Source organism: Vicugna pacos, unplaced genomic scaffold, assembly GCF_048564905.1.
Source record: "Vicugna pacos unplaced genomic scaffold, VicPac4 scaffold_18, whole genome shotgun sequence".
Classification (NCBI taxonomy): domain Eukaryota; kingdom Metazoa; phylum Chordata; class Mammalia; order Artiodactyla; family Camelidae; genus Vicugna; species Vicugna pacos.
In genome coordinates this window covers 6,228,990-6,247,337 of record NW_027328739.1, presented here as the reverse complement: position 1 = coordinate 6,247,337, position 18,348 = coordinate 6,228,990, and the positions used below count along the sequence as shown (strand labels likewise).

General features: G+C 46.7%; 1 protein-coding gene across 1 annotated transcript in view; it reads left to right on the top strand.

The window, feature by feature from the left end:
* The window catches only part of LOC140692886 (uncharacterized), a 70,076-nt gene extending 52,484 nt beyond the window's left edge, over positions 1 to 17,592 (top strand). The window contains 1 exon segment of the mRNA XM_072957102.1: positions 16,330 to 17,592. Coding sequence (XP_072813203.1) covers positions 16,330 to 17,352 — 1,023 coding nt within the window. The 3' untranslated portion in view covers positions 17,353 to 17,592.
* The last annotated feature ends 756 nt before the right edge of the window (positions 17,593 to 18,348 follow it).

Here is an 18,348-nt window from a genome sequence, read left to right as displayed (position 1 = left end):
ATATAGGTGAGGGACTTAGCAGTCCTCTGGCAGGTTCTTGGCCCTACGGTTTTTTGGGGGGTTTTGTTTTGAGTTTTTTTTTTTTTTCCCAATTCTGCATGGTGGCCTGCCTCACAACTCACTCGCGTTTCTGATGTCTACTGTCTTAGATTCTTAGCAGAAATTCCAGTTTTAACATTGTGTTGCCCTTGAGCAGTGGAAGGGCAGGATTGGAGTGGAGATGAGGCTGCGCTCTTACCTGCACAGGAGTGGGGTTGCCCAAGGGTCGGGCCTGGTATGCTGCTCTGGGATAGCTCTACCGGGGTCATGCTTGTCCACCGTCTCCAACTGTCTGTGGTCTGTCCCTGTCGGGTCAGCACAGCGGGGCCGGCTCCCTCCCCCTCGCCTCCAGACCCAAGCTCTGGGAGAGGGGATGGGGACACCTCCTTTTCGGGCGCCTCCCGCCCGCAAGAAGGGCGCTGTCCAGACCTCGGTGCTGAAGCACCTCGGTTCTTTCCGCCCTTGAAGGCAGTGGAACCTCCGCCTTCAGCAGCCTCCATCTCCACTCGGCCTGTGCGTGCTCCAGACCTGGGCCACGTGGGCCCAAGAATCCGCAGCGATGCTCTGCTGCCTCAGCCCTTCCGACCACCGACTACCAGGCCTGTGAACCTCCTCAGGAGGTCCGATCTCCCCTGAGGAGGCCCAGAGAGGGCCACTGGCTTGGTCAGAGACTCACAGGTGAGCAAGAGAGGAAGTCCTAGTCCACTTCCCGGAAAGAGGTGGGAAGCCACGCGCCCCGGACGTCTTCACTGTCGGCTCAAACCTTTCCTGTGAGTTGTGAGTGGGGGCTTTCCCCAAGGGAGCTCCTCCCACTTCCTAGGGACACAGTCTTATCCAGAGGCCTCGAGAAAATCCCTAATTTCCTCACATGCACATTCTGTGCACTAAAGACACCTCCCCATCTAGTCTGGGTGACTCCCAGCTGCGTGGACATTCGCACCCCTTGTCTCCAAGTCCAGGCAGGCGTTCTTGAGGGTGTAGATGACAAGGACGCCCTGGAATTTTGCAGAATCTGGATGGCAGTGATCTTGGGGGCACGAAGAAGGCACAGTGACTGGTTCAGAAAAGAAAGGCTGATGGGACGCCAGAATGAACAGCCAGATGGAGGCTCGTGGCCATGACCCAGCCTTCGCCTCACTTGCCCTCTGCCCTCCCCCAGGTTTGCAGCAGGCCTGCAATAGCCCAGGAACCTCCCATGCAGTGGAAGGTATCAGTGTGGGACCAGAAGGGAGACCAAGTCCTGGTCAAGAAAAAGGAATTTGAGAGGGTGTCCCAGGAAGCCTGAACCGGTCCTCAGGGGGCTGGACGAAGGTCCTGTCCTGGGAGCCCGGAAGTTTCACAGAGGGACCTTGTCCAGCTCCAACTACTGCTGGTGGCACCCCAATCGGAGCCTCCGCCTGGTGTAGACAGCGGCGCTCCACAGGCCCAGGACTGCTGAAGCATCCCAGATGGCTGGTTAGATGGAGTCGCTGACTGCTGACCCAGCCTTCCTACCCCTCACCATCTGCAGCCTTCTTTATCCAGCAGAACTGCTAGGATGGGAAGAGGCGCTTCAGGAGTCCCACGCAAGGGAGGCTGACACCAGCCTTACACAGGCTGAGAGGTCATTCAAGTCTTCACCTCTTCTATGGGGTTCATGTTCAGGACACATGGGGGTACTCCGGGGGCAAGTCCTTTGTAGGGAAACACTTTGATGTTCATCCATTGCCAGAGGATTATTTGAAATGTGTGATTTTGTTATACTTTAATACAGAACATATTGATGGTACATTTAACTAGGTTTTTAAAAATATTCTTTTTTGTTTGTTTGTTTTTATTTGTTTTTTGAGGCAGTGATTAGGTTTATTTATTTTTTAACGAGATACTGAGGATGGAACCCAGGACCTTGTACATGCTAAGCATGCACACTACCACTGAACTATACCCTCCCCCTTAACAAAGGTTTTAATTTAATTTTTTTGTTTTCCCCCCTAGCTTCATTGAGGTATAACTGACAAATCATTTAGCAAACTTTTAAACAGCAACTTTAGTTAAATGCTTGGCCAACATTATTCAGCAATATAATACTTATGAGTAGTCATTTATACCTATGAACAACATTTCAATAAAATTAACATACAGTAGTAATTCTGCCACTGTTTTGTTTCATTTTCCTTGGTTTTATAAGAGTCTTTCTTACCCATTAGGGTTTAGCTGCTAGGGTAGTGGCAACATAGGCAGAATATTTAGAACTGTGTTCAGTACTGTGATTTAGCTGATGAAAGCAGTCGGAACTCACAGGCAAAGATAAACGACACTCATTCTGACACCAAGTAACATTCTATCTGCCCGAAGTTTGCAGAATTCTTCACTCCCAGAGGCAGTTATAATGGCCCTTGGAATCTCTGATAATATATTCTTTGATGTGTTGTCTTCTTGTGATCACTTCTCTTGAGAAGAAACATTGTGACCACTGGATACAATTTTGTCTTTCCTTTTATGTAAAGTCAGCCAGGAAGGACAGGTGTGGATGTATTTTTCTCCCATAGCTCAGAGCCATGTTGCAGAAGAAGATCATTGAGACTGGCAGGGAGACTTCCCACTTTAAACACAGGTATGGGATTGTGACATTTTTTCAAGATGTTTTCAAATTTTTAAGGCTAACTTGTTAAGTATCTAATAAAGGGCTTGGTTTTGTAATTTTTATTCAGGTCCATTCTGTCTCTATGGACTGGAAATAACTCTTTAAATGACAAGGCTATGGGAGAAATGCTGGATTAACAAACTAAATCCAGAAAGCCCCCAGCAACCCGCGGAGGCTGAGAGTCTTTGTGAAGAACACTACCACTTTCTTTCCTGTGGCAAAGTGCACAAAATTTCTCCTTGGTCCAATGGGGCATGATAGTTCTGTGGGAAACAACCCAAAGGATTTACTACCAGTGAAATTGTCTCACAGTGGTGACCAGAGACCAGACTGGCTCTTTGGGCTGTCCCCCAGGAATTGTGGAGAGTGCCCCCCCACCTCCGCCAAAAAAAAAAAAATACTTGCTGGGCTCAGGGTTGCTCTTTATGAAGCAACTTAAGTAAGCGTGCCTCCCATCTTGCAATAAACTGTTTAAAGCGTTCGTTTTCCTTTATTTGAAAAATCTAACACAGATGTTTTAACATGTGGGCTGTCTACCCATAAAAATGAAGAAAGTTTCTTAATTAGTCTTTGGGGATAAATAGCCCACTGCAGTCACAACGGAGTCCTTCTAGAGAAAAACTGAAATTAGTGAAAAATTATTTAAGGTTGTTACTGGGTCGTGAGAAATTGCCAAACATGTCAGTTATTTCAAGTGAAAACAAGATGAGGTAAGAAGTATATTTTTAGGTATTATTGATGAGTTTGAGTCCAGTAAAGCCAGGCAGTAAATTTGTAAGTCTTCTTTTGAATCAAGTAAACTTAAAATTTAATGAGATTTTTTAACACCCCTACTATGCCATTTTTCAATCTGTTTTCAAATAGTTTAGCATTATAGGTAAAATGAAACATTAAAAATCTAATGAAAGCACGTCTCGGGAGGCGCTTGTTTCCCCCTACACTTCCAGCTCGGACTGGGATCGAAGGAGCCGACATTCTGTCCGTTCCTTCACTGCTGTCTGTGTCTCCTTTCTCTGAATTTTATGGAATACTCCCTCACGTTATGAGAACGACGTTCTAACGCCTCAACAAACGGCTATGGATGTAAAATAAGTCCTGATAAAATATTACATGAGAAAGTAAAGAATGAGACACACCGGCACAGTCTAGAAAGTGGAAGCTTCTGCCGAGAAGCGGACACTAAGCTTTTTCTTCCACGTGGACGCGGCGCCCCCTCCGCGGGCGAAGTACGCATGCGCTCCAGAGTGGCGGTAGGCCGTCATAAAGGGCGGGTTCGCGCGCCCTCTTGTGGCCAGCGGCGGGCAGTGCTCAGAAGACGGCCGCCTGCTGAATCACTGAAATTGAATTTTCCGTTTTATCTAAATTATCTAAACTTGTGGGCGTACATTGTCCACAGCACTCTCTTATAACATCTTTTATTTGCGTAGAATCTATAGCAATGTCTTCACTTTGTATCCTATTTTGATTACTTTGTGTTTTTCCTCTTTTTCTTGGTCAGCAAATGTTAACCTCAACTTCTCCATCATCCGGCCTTTATGTCCTTTGATGGTACAGACCGAGCCCTGCCCGTGTCGTGCCTGTCGAGGCGTCTTGTTCCACTGTCTCCATTGCTGTCTGAAGGTAAAGAGCTCCCTCCGGTCTCCCACACCCCTTCCACTTTGACCTTACTGCTCCGTCATGTGGTCCTTGTTTCCGAGGTTAAATGAGCCCAGCTCTGTAACAAGCCCCTGCAGGCAGCCTCAGCCTGCGGAGGACAGCCCCCACTGTGCTTCCCTGGGATGCTGGTGCCCCTCCCACCAGCACATTCTGTATCCCAGCAGCGGGTCTTCTGGCCTCCCAATGAAACAGAGCTGGTACATTTTCCAGCCTTACATCCTCTGCCTGTCCTGGATTGCTCACTTCTCTGAGTCTCTTAACACCTTTTTTTCACTGCTTTCCAAGCAATTCTGGCATCTCTGTTCAGGGTGGAGCCATCTATTACTCCAGGCCTCCAAAAGCCCATCTAGCAGTGTGTTAGCATCTCCTGGCATCCTCGCCAGAGTGTTCGAATCCTTATCACAGGAGCATGCACCTTTTCAATAAACTCTCCAGGACTCAGCTGTATGTTCTACACTCCCTGCTCCAGCATTCTGGGGATTCAGGCCCCTGTACCCCTGGTTCCTACCGATACAAACTGGCCAGGGCCCGCAGCACCTGAATAGTCCCCTTCCTCCCTTATCAAGCCCAGCACTTCCCTTGTTGGGTTTTGTGGTGACTTGACCCTCATTACTGATCTAATGATGAGGACGGGAGGGAAATGTAGATTGTAAGAGAATTTTCCTGGAAGGAATTGGTTTACTCGATTGTGGATGTTGACTATGCAAGGTCCAAATCTGTAGGGAAGTCTGTCAGGAAGGGTGGGCTGGAGGCTGTGTCAGAGCTGCTTCTTCATCAAAGAAGCCTCAGTTCTGTTTTTAAGGCCTTTCACCTGATTCATTCAGACCCTCCAACTTATCTAAGATAATCTCCTTTGATTAATTCAGCTGAGTTTATGGACTTTAACCACACCTACAAAACAACTTTACAAACGACCTAGATTAGAATTTGATTGAATAGAAGGGGATGGGGTTGACACATCAAAGACCATCACGCTACCCAACTGTCTTGTTGTTCAAACTTGCCTAGGGTGTAATATTAAGACTCTGAGTCTCCACTCATCCTGAGGAGGGGTCTACATCTGCCTCCACTTGATTCTGCACAGACTAGTGACGGTTTTGACCAAGAGTATGACGGGAGTGATGCTATGCGACGTCTGAGGCTGTGTCATAGTCAGCCATGGAGCTTCTCTAGTTCATAGGACACCTGCTCTTGGAGCGGGGAGCCACCTCTCAGCTGCCAGCTGAGCCCTTCATGCTGAAAAGGCCACATGAGGCACTCATCCTTAAGCCATCTCAGCCCAACCAGGAGACATATGAGTGAAAAAGACATCTTGGAAGTGGGCCCTCCCTGCCATCTAATCACCTCAACTGAGCCTCCAGGCACAATGGAGCAGAGGAGAGCCACGTCCACGGTTCCCCTTCCAAACTCCTTTCCCACTGAATCCAAGAACATAGTAGCAAAATGCTTATTCTTTAACATCATTAAGTTTTGGGGCAGTTTGCCAAGACAGCATTAGCTAATGGGAACACCTGGAATAATTTTTTATCCTTTTATTTTCATGCACTTTATGTATGTTTTGGGTCTCTTACAAACAACATGATGCTGGGTGTTGTTCTTTTTTCCAATCTGAGAATGTCAGGATCAGATTCCTGAGGAGGGACTCAAAACCTTGAGCAGTGAATGGCTATGAGCAGTAAAGCCCGAACCAGCACTTTGGAGCTTTCTGCCTTAAGAGCCGCAGCTTCCCTGCCCATCCTTCCTCTAGGAACTCCGGCACCGCGTTTTCTCTGGTTGATTAGCGCGAGGCTCCATCTCCGCCCCTTATCCGGCTCCCCGTCTCCCAGATGCTGTAGCTCCCCGACCTCCCCCCAGTCGTGCTTCTGCCCAGGGAAACTTTATGGTTCCCTCAGAACGTAGCCGCTGGCAAGCAGATCCCCGTGATGGGTGGAGGAGGTTGCCATGGAGACGGGTCCACGGTCCGCGGCTGGGGCGGGGAGGCCTGGGCACATGCGCAGTGGCGCCGAGGCGAGGTCGCGGCGAAGCCGGGGCGCGGTGGGTTCCGGGCCGGGCTTCCCAGGACCAGGCTGGACAGCCGGCTCCGGCCGAGGCGCCGTGCCCTCCGGGGCGGGACGTGGCGGGGCCGAGACCCCGCGGCAGCGCGGGAGCGAGCCCGCCACGCAGGCCCCGCGCCCGCCGCCATTGTTGCCCGGGGCCTCTCGGGCCGCTCGGCTGCGCGTCCGTAGGTCTGGCTGCAGGTGAGGATGTCGCGGGCGGCCTGCGGGGTGGACGCTGCGGGGCAGTCCCGGCGCAGCGGCCCGCGGCCCTGCTGCTGCGGAGTTAGGGAGACCCGCCTAGGGCCCAGGGGAGGCAGGGGCGCGTCCGCCCTGCAGGCCTGGGGAGCAGCCGGCTTCAGAGGACTCGACGGGGTGGAGGAGGGATCGGAGCCGGAGCCCTTGGACCAGTGGTGTCGGTTCTCCTCCAGACCAGGCATGCAAAAGAGGTTTTCTTTGGGAATCCTGTTTTCAAATGTATTCATGAGGAATTGTGTTCTGCAGAAGATCTTCAGAGACTTCACCCCGCACCGGTCTCTTCTGCCTGTTTCCAGCCCAAGCTCTCAGGGAGTGGAGACCTGGGACAGGCTGGCGTTAATGTCCAAAGAGCATCAGCGGCTCGCCCTCAGTTCTTGACCGTTTCCCTTGGGAACCTTGAGCACTTAAAGGAGAAGAAATTCTCCTCCCAGTTTGTTCTGAGTAACAGATTTGCTCTGTTGTCTCTGAGAACCAGTTCAGTCATTAAAGCTTCTGTATAATCTGTTGACTAAAATATTTTGTGTAAACGAATGTTTAATTTCTGTTTCAACAAGTTAGAAGTTTTATCTGACATTTTGCCCAGGGTTCAAGTCTTTGCTTCTACCCCCACCTTTTATGGCTGTCCCAACCTGTGCCCCGGCAGGTTGCATTTGTCTTACAAGTCGGAGGATTTCAGGGAAGGAGACCACTGTGAAGTCTGTGTTTATCTGTACACTCTGGGTTGTCTGCTTCTGTTTGTGTGTGTGTGTATGGCAGAGAGCGCCAGAAATTCTCGACCTTGCGGTCTGTTCTTGTGTTTCAGGGTCTATTCACCATCCTGGCAAGTTCTGGGCCCAGAATTTGTAAGTTAGGCTGCTGCCAACCCTGCCTTGACTCTGTTCTCTTGAAAAGTGTCTCTATGACTCTAGCATGCAACTTCACACACTTGGCTCACTCCCAGAGAAATAAAGGCTATTGACAGATTGACCCTCCTGCCTGTAGCAGTGTTCACCCCGAGTAAGAGGATGACCAGTTCTTCATGCGCCCAAGTTCTTTTCATGTGGAAGCCAGACAGGGCTCAGAGCGGACCCCGTGGTGTGGATAAGGAAACCCTCGCTTCAAGGCTCTTGCGGGACACTGAGACCTGTCGGCAGAATTTTAGGAATTTTCTGTACCCAGACCTGGCTGGACCTCGAAAGGCACTGAATCAGCTCCAAGAGCTCTGCCTTAAGTGGCTGAGACCTGAGATTCACTCCAAGGAGCAAATCCTGGAGCTGCTGGTTCTAGAGCAATTCCTGACCATCCTGCCCGGGGAGGTCAGGACTTGGGTGAAGTCCCAGTACCCGAGGAGCGGCGAGGAAGTGGTGACTCTGGTGGAGGACTTGACTCAGATTCTAGAGGAAGAAGAAGGTAAGGCTTGTCAGGCAGAGAGGGGAGGAATCCTGGGTGGTCAGAGGAGAGAGCCATCATGTCAGAGAGCAGCCCTTTGAAGGGGTTAGGAGGATGGAGGTCAGTGAGTGGGTGAGAATGGGCTTCACCTGAGCACCTCCCCCCCCATGGCTTTCTCCTACTGCGTGCTTAGAAACAAACACACATTCTCTAAACCCAGCCACATGTGTCACAAAACTGGGACCAGACACAACCAAGTTCCCCCCAGGTGAGCCCTCAGGAAGTTTCTCTACAGAGGTTTGAACCATTCTGCTGATACATTGTTTGCTTTTTGACTTGGATTTTATGGTAACATACTTCCAAACAGGTAGAAAAGTGTCCAGAGAAATTTTTTTTCCACTAAGAGACAGCTCCCAGAATTTATGTTGTGTGAAGATTGAGAAGAACGTTGTGAATTTGGTACATACTCTTCAGAGTCCCAGAGCAGGCTTGCTTTTGAAGCCTGTGCTGATGTCTTAGGATAAGCCATTGACCCTTCCCTCTGGTTCCTTGAAGTGGGTATGCTGTTTCTGGTTTTCTTCTGACTCCTCACTTTAAGAAAATGTAGGCATCGACTGGTGAAGAGTTTCCTCGGCTCTTCAGAAAGGGCTAACCTCCACTGTGAACTCTTTCTCTTCCCTAGCATCTCCGCAGAACTCTACCCTTTGGCAAGAGATCCCAGAGGAAGACCCCAAAGGAAGACCAGGAGGGTGGCTGAACGACTTGGTGACCAAAGTGAGTGTCAGTTTCTTCTGTGGCTTGAAAATTCCGTCTTCATGTGTGAGGACATTTTCTAACCTGGCCCTTTAACTTCTGTGGCCCCAGAAGTCCTAATAGGCACCCGAGCCTCCATTTTCCCCCCGTAAGTCATGTTGGCCTGTTCAGGTGGGTGTAGACCCTGCGTAAGAAACGGGGTCCGTTGCTTCCCCTGATGTCCCTTTCCTCACTTTGCGGCTGTGAGCAGCAGTAGCACAGAGGGGCTGAGGGATTGCCCTCCACAGCCAGGTGCATCTAGGTTTGGTTCCTGGTTCTGCTGTTGAGCCTGTGATTTGGGGCAAGACTTAACTGCTCGCAGCCTGAGCCACTCACCTCTCAACTCCTCTTAGGTGGGTGAGGATTAAATATTGTGAGACCTGCGAGCCTGGATTTCAGGAGGTGATCAGGAAAGTCACAGTGAGATTAAACACTAGTTGCAGCATCATTTTTCTTTGTTAACAGGTAATTCAAGGCCATGTGTTACTGGTGTTACTGTTGATTACAAGTCTGTTATTTTAAAGAAGAGCAACTCAGGCCATCTTAAAAGTTTACTGTAAAAAATAGACATGGTCTGAAATTGGTAACCAGAGTAAAATTATTATTTATAGATATGAATGTTTATCCAGAAAACCTGAGAAAAGGGAAAAACTGTTAGGAACAATAATAGAAAGTTTGAGTGAAGTGACTGCAATGGAAAATGACATACAAAAAGTGTTCACTTTCTTACATAGACATAAAAATCGCATCAATGGGAAAATGAAATAAAAGATTCCGCTCGCAGTATTAGCCCCCAAGCTTAAAATAACTAAAACTAAACATAGTATAAATTTTGCAGTCCTGTGTCATTCTATAGGACATGAAAGAAGCCTTGAATATTGTAAATCTGTCAGTTCTCCCTAAATTATAAACTTGAATGTGATTTCAAAATTCCAATATCATTTTTTTAATTAAAAAATTTTTTTTTAATTTGAAAAACGTGAGAATAATCAAGAAATGTTTTTTAACAAAGGGAAGAAGAGCAGAATGATGCACCTTTTGCCAGACTGAGATGTACCTAGGACAGCAGTTGAGTGTGGGTATTGGTACCAGTTTCATTTCAGGAGGGAAGGAGGGGCTCTGCATTCCACCACAGGGTGCACAGGATGTCTTAAAATTTCAAATTATAACGCATGTAATTAATTCGTCAGGCAGCACTTGAAAAGCAGAGCCATTCAGCTCTCTGTCATCTGTGTTTAAATCTGTTCATTGTTTAAGATGGAGCCACCCATGCGTGCACTAGAAATGATAAATTCTGCTTCATTTTAGGATGTCCCATTCAGATCTGCTCATCCATATGTTGGGAGAAGGTGTTGACTAGGTAGACTTTAGGGGCCTTCCCAAGCTCAAGGCTCTGTGGTCCTACCACACACGCCCCTGTGCCATCCCTGTCCCCTTCCTGCTAGTTCTCGAACCAAGTGAAGTTACGTTTGCTGTTACAGGAATCTATGACATTCACAGACGTGGCCGTGGACATCACCCCAGAGGACTGGGAGCTCATGCGCCCTGTGCAGAAGGAGCTGTACAAGACCGTCACGTTGCAGAACTACTGGAACATGGTTTCTCTGGGTGAGCATCGTCCGTGCCACCCCCCAAGCAAACCCACCAGAGTATTTCTTTCCTCAGCTGTTAAAAATGGGCTGGCACAGAGGTGAGCGTGCATCTCCTGTCCAGGCACAGAAATGGCCAAGTTCTAATCTCTTTTCCCAAATGAAAGGTTTCTAAGTGGAAGGTCATCAGAAACTATGATGACCAGCCTCCCAGGGCCACCCCAACTCTGTGTCTTACCCATTCCCTGCCCCCCCATCCCATGGTCTCTATGCACATATCTTCCAGGGTGGCAGGGAATTTTTGTGCCAGCTCTGGAAAGGACAGTGACCTAATCCATTAGCTCATGTCCGTGAGCCATTCTTTTCACATAGAGGTCCGTGCATCCTCGGGGATGAGAAGTCAGGTAATAAAATTTGAACAACTGTTTAGCTCCAGGACAAAACTCATTCTCTTCCTCCTGAACAGGACTTACAGTGTACAGACCAACTGTGATTCCCATATTGGAAGAACCATGGATGGTGATAAAAGAAATTTTAGAAGGCCCCAGTCCAGGTGAGAGAACAGCCAGCAGGTGGGATTCTTTGTGGTTAAGAGCCTGTATTAGCCTCCGTGTGGTGAAGTCGGTTTTAAATGTGGCCAGGTCACTTTGCACAAAGACGCCTGAGCCTGTTGAGAACACTGAGCTGCTTGGCATTGCTTCCTCATGGAGACCGTCTTCAGGAAGAGATATTCCAGACATCATTTTTACACCTTTTCTGCTTCTCCTCAACCCCGGGGTTCCATCCCTTGGAACTTTGTTGGGGGCTTTCACTGTGTTCGTTCCCTCTATTTTTAAGTATATGTGAGTGTCCCCTAAAATCCTAAATTTCAAACCGTCTTAACTTCTTTTTGCATTTCCTTTATTCTGTTTGCTGACAAAACCCTGTAGCCCCCTGCCTCCACTCTCCTAACTCATTCCTTTTTTAAAATCTTCTAATTATTTAACAAGATAACATCTTTTGATCACAAGATCAAAAATTGTAAGACTGTGTAAAGCCAGATTTATGCAGACAAGTCCCCCAGCTGTGTGCCCCATCCACCCAGTTCCTGCACCTGTGTTGTAATCTGTGGGTTGACACCTGAGGGCCACGTGACTGTTCTGTTCCCCGATGACCTTTCATGTGAGGTCCATTGAGGATCCTGGCTTTATTACATTGCTGGTTGCAAAATGGTGATTTCAATTCCACCATTTCTTCTAAGTGATTAATCTGTAAAGAGTAGCTGTCCCTCCTCTGCCCCCGTTTTTATGTGTATGTATCACTGCGGTCTCATGGAATTCTTTAAAATTCAATGTGTTATTAGTGCTTTAATTCCAGGTGTTGGGGGGTTTTTTTTGATGCTCAAGTGTCACAAATTTGGGCAGGGGGAGACTTTCAAAGCAAGTCCTGTGTCCTTCTGAGACGTCCCTCTAGTCTTGTAGCATTTCCTTGCTTTCTGGCAGGGCATGGTCTTTAGGCTCACCTCTTACCTAGCTTAGAGCTGGAATTTCTCTAGGGAACAGTGGTTCATTAATGGGGATCAGCAATGAGAAACCAGGCTCTGGGCAGACAGGGCACTCACTGCTCTGGGTACCGTGGCTCCAACATCTGTTCAGTAGATAGAGCTGTGACGTGTGTGTGTGTCTGTGGGCGTCTTTAGTCACGAGTTCATACTGACAGCTCTCGTTCAGGTCCAGCACCGCAAGAGCCCATCTTGTCCCTTCCCGTATCCATCTTGTATTTCCTTTCTCGCGCAGTGAATCACCTGGTTCCCAACATCAGTATATTTACTCATTTTCTCTGTCACATAATACACACAAAAATGGTCTCAGAATTATAGCACTATCACTCAAATAAACTGCTTAGGCAAAGTTCAGAATTTCTTCATGTCCTTAGAATATATTCCACTAAAGGCACACAGGATACTGGGTGCAGAAGTTACTTGAATTCTTCCCTTCTGGTTATCTTAGCAGTTTGATAGACAGTTAAGCTTGTTTGATTCCATCTGTGTTCAGTTTCAGTATTTTCTTATTTCTTGATTATTTAATTTTAGATTTTTGAGTATGTAAAAACATTAACATGGTTCAGAAGTCAAACCTGTATAGAAAGGTCTACACTCTGCCCTGTCCCCAGCCACTCCCTGTGGGTAACCATGTTCCTTTGTTTCTGGTTTGTCCTTCCTGTGTTTCTCTCTGCAGAGATAAATCATAAATATATTCTTTTATCTCCTGTATATGAAAGAAGTACCCAGTACTCTTTTGCATTTTGCTTTTTTTATTCCCTTTTTTTTTCAATTTAAGGCACTGACTTCTAGTATATCTACCAACACTGATGCTGGAATACAGGATTAACAGTAAATTAAACAATAATGACCATGTAATATGCTACCTTAGAGTGAATTGCTTCACTTTTTTTAAAAAGTTAGCTTTATCTGGTCATCAGGTATTGTAAGGGTCATACTACTGGAAAAGCTAATTCTTATAACTTATGGTCTGTTTGCTTTAGTTGGCAGAGTGATGCGAAATACATCCATAGCACACTAAGTTCAGCACACCCTGAACCCCAGGCAGACACATGGCATGGTGGAAGCAAGCCTGCGCTGGGGTCAGGACCGGCTTCCTGGAGGTGCTGCCCGCCGGGGACCACTTGAGTTTTTAGATGACTCAGGTTAAATTAAGGCTGTAAACCCACAAGCGGGGCAGTTTATGGTTATGTATTTTGGGGGGAGATTCTGCTTCCACCAAAGAGCAGCAGAACTGAGAAAAGCAAGTTCTTCTTCTCCCGCAGAGGTGAGGTTTGGGGGGTTTGGTTTGTTCTCTAGCCTGTCCTTATGTGGGGTTGAACACAGTGTGCGGACTCCTGCCAGCCTCCTCTCCTAGGCCCCCTGCACCCTCGAGTGGAAGCTGAGGGTCATCAGCAGGAGGGAGGAGGTTCTCAGCCACCTTCTGCTCTGCCTATGTCCGGTCTTCCTGCTTTTGCCTGATTTGTGGCCTCCGGGGATGTTATGTTCTTACCAGCTTAGAGACATGCAATGAGTTGAACCTTTGGGTGGGGCGTCTCATCAGTCATACTTCGGGGGACGGAAGCCCATGACTCACAGACAGAGCAGTATTCTTGGTCTCTGGTGTCCGTTCCTGTGTCAGAACTTGATATGGTCCTGTCCGTCATAGGGACCCAGCCATTCTTTCAGGTTCAGCCCAAACCAGACCTACCCACCTCATCCAGCATCCCTTGACCACCTGATCAGCACTGATCTCTTCTGTTAGAAATATCATACCACTGTTAGATACTTAACTCTTCTAATCACTCCTTTCTGCTTAGTTATGTACACAAATTTAAGCCGTGCTTAATCATCTCAGTTCATGAATTACCAATAAACTGATTTGGTTTAGAAATGTAAGCTTACGGTAGCAATGTCTTCGTGGTCATCATTCAGACTTGCTACTTAACACTTGTTAATTATAACTTCAGTACTTCCTTCTCAAGTATATGGATGGTTCTGTAATAGACTGATTCTTGTTTGCTTTTTGGGAGGGGGAGGTAATTAGGTTTATTCATTTATTTTTTAATGAAGGTGCTGGGGATTGAACCCAGGACCTTGTGCATGCTAGGCAGGCACTCTGCCACTGAGCCATCCCCCTCTGTCATAGACTGATTCTGATTATGTGAAAGTTAAGCTCAGCTTCTGGTACTGTCTCGTCATTTTTGTGTGTATACACACCCACCCACACAGTCCATTAGCATTCTCTTTTTTTGTGTGGGAGGAGTAATAAATCCTGGTTTGAGAGAGTTGTTTTAAATTTTTTTCCTATAGAAAAAGTAATATAACAACATTTCTAGTACTAAATAACAATTAAAGAAATACAGCCAATTTATCAAAAATCAGAAAATATCTTTTAAAACTTGTAATCTCATTGTTGCATTTTCATAACTTAGTCTAGTCTAATGAGTTTTCACACTAGTTAACGGTACTGCTTTTTCTCATTTAACGTTCCTCCTCGTAGGCATTTTCTAGTGTCTAATTTTTCTATTTGAATCAAAGTAATAAAAGTAGTTCATAAATTCAGACAGTTCACGGAAGCATAATGAAAGAACGGCTCCCTCCCCTCACCCGCGTACGTACCCAGACCTGCAAGCAGTGCGGAAGCAGAAGCCATTTCCAGAGTTTGCATCTGAGCTGGAAATAGAAGAAACACACAAAGTTGTGAAATAATAACATAAGGCCAAGTTCTGCTGTGGGCCCAATATTATATTAGGTTGAACCACATAAAACTGCTGATACTCAGCCATATAGGCCTACAAAACAAGGGCGATTTTGTATGATTCAGCCTAGTCTGTAGTTTAGGATTCTAAGGAGGAGAAAAGTGAGCTGGGCCATAAGTACCTCTCTTTTTTTGGAGGGGAGGTAATTATGTTTATTTATTTATTATTGTTATTATTACTTTTTAATGGAAGTGCTGGGGATTGAACCCAGGACCTCGTGCATGCTAAGCATGCGCTCCACCACTGAGCTGTACCCTCCTCCCCATGAGTATTTTTTTAATACGTGGAGAACGTATCATAGGAGAAGGCCCAGAGTCTGGAGTTAGTGGCAATTTAGACAATTATGAGGATGTATTTTTAAGTTACGTGGATAACTTTGAACTTTAGCTGAATGTGAGGTGTGGTAGAAGGCAGAGTAGAATAGAAAAGACTAGATTATTTGAGGACTGGATACCCAGTGGAGGTATTTTGAACTTTTTCTTTTCTTCAACTTTTATTCTTTAAGTCACTGATCCCAAACCTCCTGGAGGACTCAGCCCCACCCCCGAAGTTTCTGACTCAGTATGGGAGGGGCCCAGTCACCTGACATACTCACAGGTGACAGCAGTGCTCACACCATTGGTCTGGGGACTGTTCTCTTGAGAATCATTGCTTTAGGCTGTAGGAGTTACTGGATGTATTTAAGCGTGGAACCCACTCCATGAAATTGCCTTCAGAGTATCACATAGGGTTGCGCAGAGTAGGTTGGGAGGAGGAGTGGGGTAGCCTGCCTGCTCTGTGAACCCGTCATGTGAATTACAGTTTATACGATTGTACGTGATTGTGTGATAAGTCACCTCAAACCATCCCACAGCCTTGCCGTCTGTTTTCTCTTCTTGGCTCTGTCACCTGACCTGAGCTACTCTGTTAACTCTGTGCCCATGTTGACTAGTGAGGGGCCTCCCCTCTTCTGCAAATCTAGTCCTGTGTTCTGCCCCTTTGTGTTCCTTTCCCAAGCCTCAAGGACCATGCTATGAGGTTGTCAGAGCCATAGTCTTTAGGCATTTTATTCATGTTACTATTTTGTTTCTGCTTTGGCAGTTCCCTTTCTCCAAATAGAGGCAAACTTAACATATATGTATATATACACACATAATTCTTTTAAATTTCAGAATGGGAAGCAAAAGCCCAAGACTGTACTTCAGTGGAAAATACTTCTAAACTCACAAAGGGTGGAACCAAGACCGTCAAGCTGGAAGAGCCCTACGAGTATGACAGGTCAGAGAGGCCAGCGGCCTTCAGGAGAATCCCCGCCAGCAGCAGGAACTTCGGTCTGAAGGCAGTCTTTTCACAGGAAGATGCTCCTGCAGGAGGGTGTCTGAGTAAATATGACCTATATCGAAGTAACTTTGAAAAGCATTCCAACCTGATTATACAGTTTGGTACCCAGTCAGATGATAAGACTTCCGTGTACAGCGAGGGCCGGGCAGCCTTCAGTCACGTCTCGTACGGTATCGTGCAAGGAAAAATATACCCTGGGGACAAGCCTTACAAGTGTAACGTGTGCGGGAAAAAGTTTAGGAAATACCCATCCCTCCTCAAGCACCAAAGCAGCCACGCCAAAGAGAGGTCCCACGAGTGCAAAGAGTGCAGGAAGGAGTTCAGACACGTCTCCTCCCTCATCACCCACCAGAGGATGCACACTGGGGAGAAGCCGTACGAGTGCCACCAGTGCGGGAAGGCCTTCAGCCAGCGCGCACACCTCACCATCCACCAGAGGATCCACACCGGTGAGAAGCCCTACAAGTGCGATGACTGCGGCAAAGACTTCAGCCAGCGTGCACACATCACCATCCACCAGAGGACACACACCGGAGAGAAGCCGTACAGGTGCTTAGAATGTGGTAAAACCTTCAGCCACAGCTCATCTCTGATTAATCACCAGAGAGTTCACACGGGAGAAAAACCTTACATATGCAACGAGTGCGGGAAAACCTTCAGTCAGAGCACACACCTCCTTCAACATCAAAAAATACACACGGGAAAGAAACCGTATAAATGCAATGAGTGCTGGAAAGTGTTTAGCCAGAGTACTTACCTCATTCGACATCAGAGAATTCATTCTGGAGAGAAGTGTTACAAATGCAACGAATGCGGGAAAGCCTTTGCTCATTCCTCCACTCTCATTTAACATCAGACTACTCACACGGGAGAGAAATCCTATGTCTGTAACATATGCGGGAAAGCCTTCAGCCAGAGTGCAAACCTTACCCAGCATCACAGAACGCACACTGGAGAGAAACCGTATAAGTGCAGTGTGTGTGGGAAAGCCTTCAGCCAGAGTGTGCACCTTACTCAGCACCAGAGGATTCATAATGGGGAGAAGCCCTTTAAATGCAATATATGTGGGAAGGCATATAGACAGGGTGCAAACCTTACTCAGCATCAAAGGATTCATACTGGAGAGAAGCCCTATAAGTGTAATGAATGTGGCAAAGCCTTTATTTACTCCTCGTCGCTTAACCAGCATCAGAGAACTCACACGGAAGAAAGGCCCTATAAGTGTAACGAATGTGATAAAGATTTTAGCCAGAGAACATGCCTTATTCAACACCAGAGGATTCACACAGGAGAGAAGCCCTATGGATGCCGCATATGTGGTAAAATCTTCACCCAGAGCACAAACCTCATTCAGCACCAGCGTGTTCATACAGGTGCCAAACACCGAAACTAACGGATACGGGAGACTTCATCTAAGTTTGAAAACTTAAGCACTTGGATTTTATTTTGTGTCCTATGTGTTAAAAACATTATTCAAAAGAAGTGCAATATAGGTTAGTTATCACTCAGCAGAAGCATCAGAATTCATAACGAGGATGTAACCTATATAAATTTAATGTGAAATTTAAGAAGAAAACATTTACTGCTTAACCTTTATTTGATACCAGTTTAATTCACTCCAGAAAGAAACCCTAGGGAAGTAAGGGTCCTCAAAAGCCCGTAACTCATCGACTTGTCGTACCTGTATTTCAGGTACGTCTTAATGAGGCCTTGTGAGTGTAACTTGGGAAAGCTTCCACCCAGTAGAGGTTTCACCCTAGAGAGTAATCCGGGAGTAACAGAAAAGAAAAGGCTGCTTTCAGGCTTTGGTTCTTCCCAGCCTTGAAGCCTTAAGTACGTAAAGGGTCCCCTCCCCACCTTTGCTTCTCTTTTCCAATGAGGCCATGACTGCCACGTGGAGCCAGTAGGTTTGCAAAAAAAAAAAAAAAAGAAAAGTTGAAAATATCTTAAAGATTTCTATGTGACCACTGTTTAATTACACTTTCCTTTAAATACTGAAATATTAAAGGAGGTTTGATGAAAGATGACGTTAGGATAGAGAAACTAATGTTGTGTATATGACCCTTAGACGTGTACAAATTTAATCAAACAGGCAAAAATTAAACACTCAGGCTTTATCTTTAAAGCACATTAGTCTTAGTTTCACTAGGTTTTGACAGCTGTCATCTGGAAGGAAGGAATAACACAGTTCCTTTCCTCCTGCCACCACCTGACTCCTAAATTCATAACTGAAGGTTCCCCCTGGACTGTTTCACTATTAAGTCCACTGCTTCCACTGAAGCACGTTTCTTGAGTGCTGCTGTGCTCATGGCCCAAACTGCCTACTTGGATCCTCCCAGGACCTAGAGTGCTGAAAATCACAGCTGATCTAAGCCACAGAAGGTTTTCT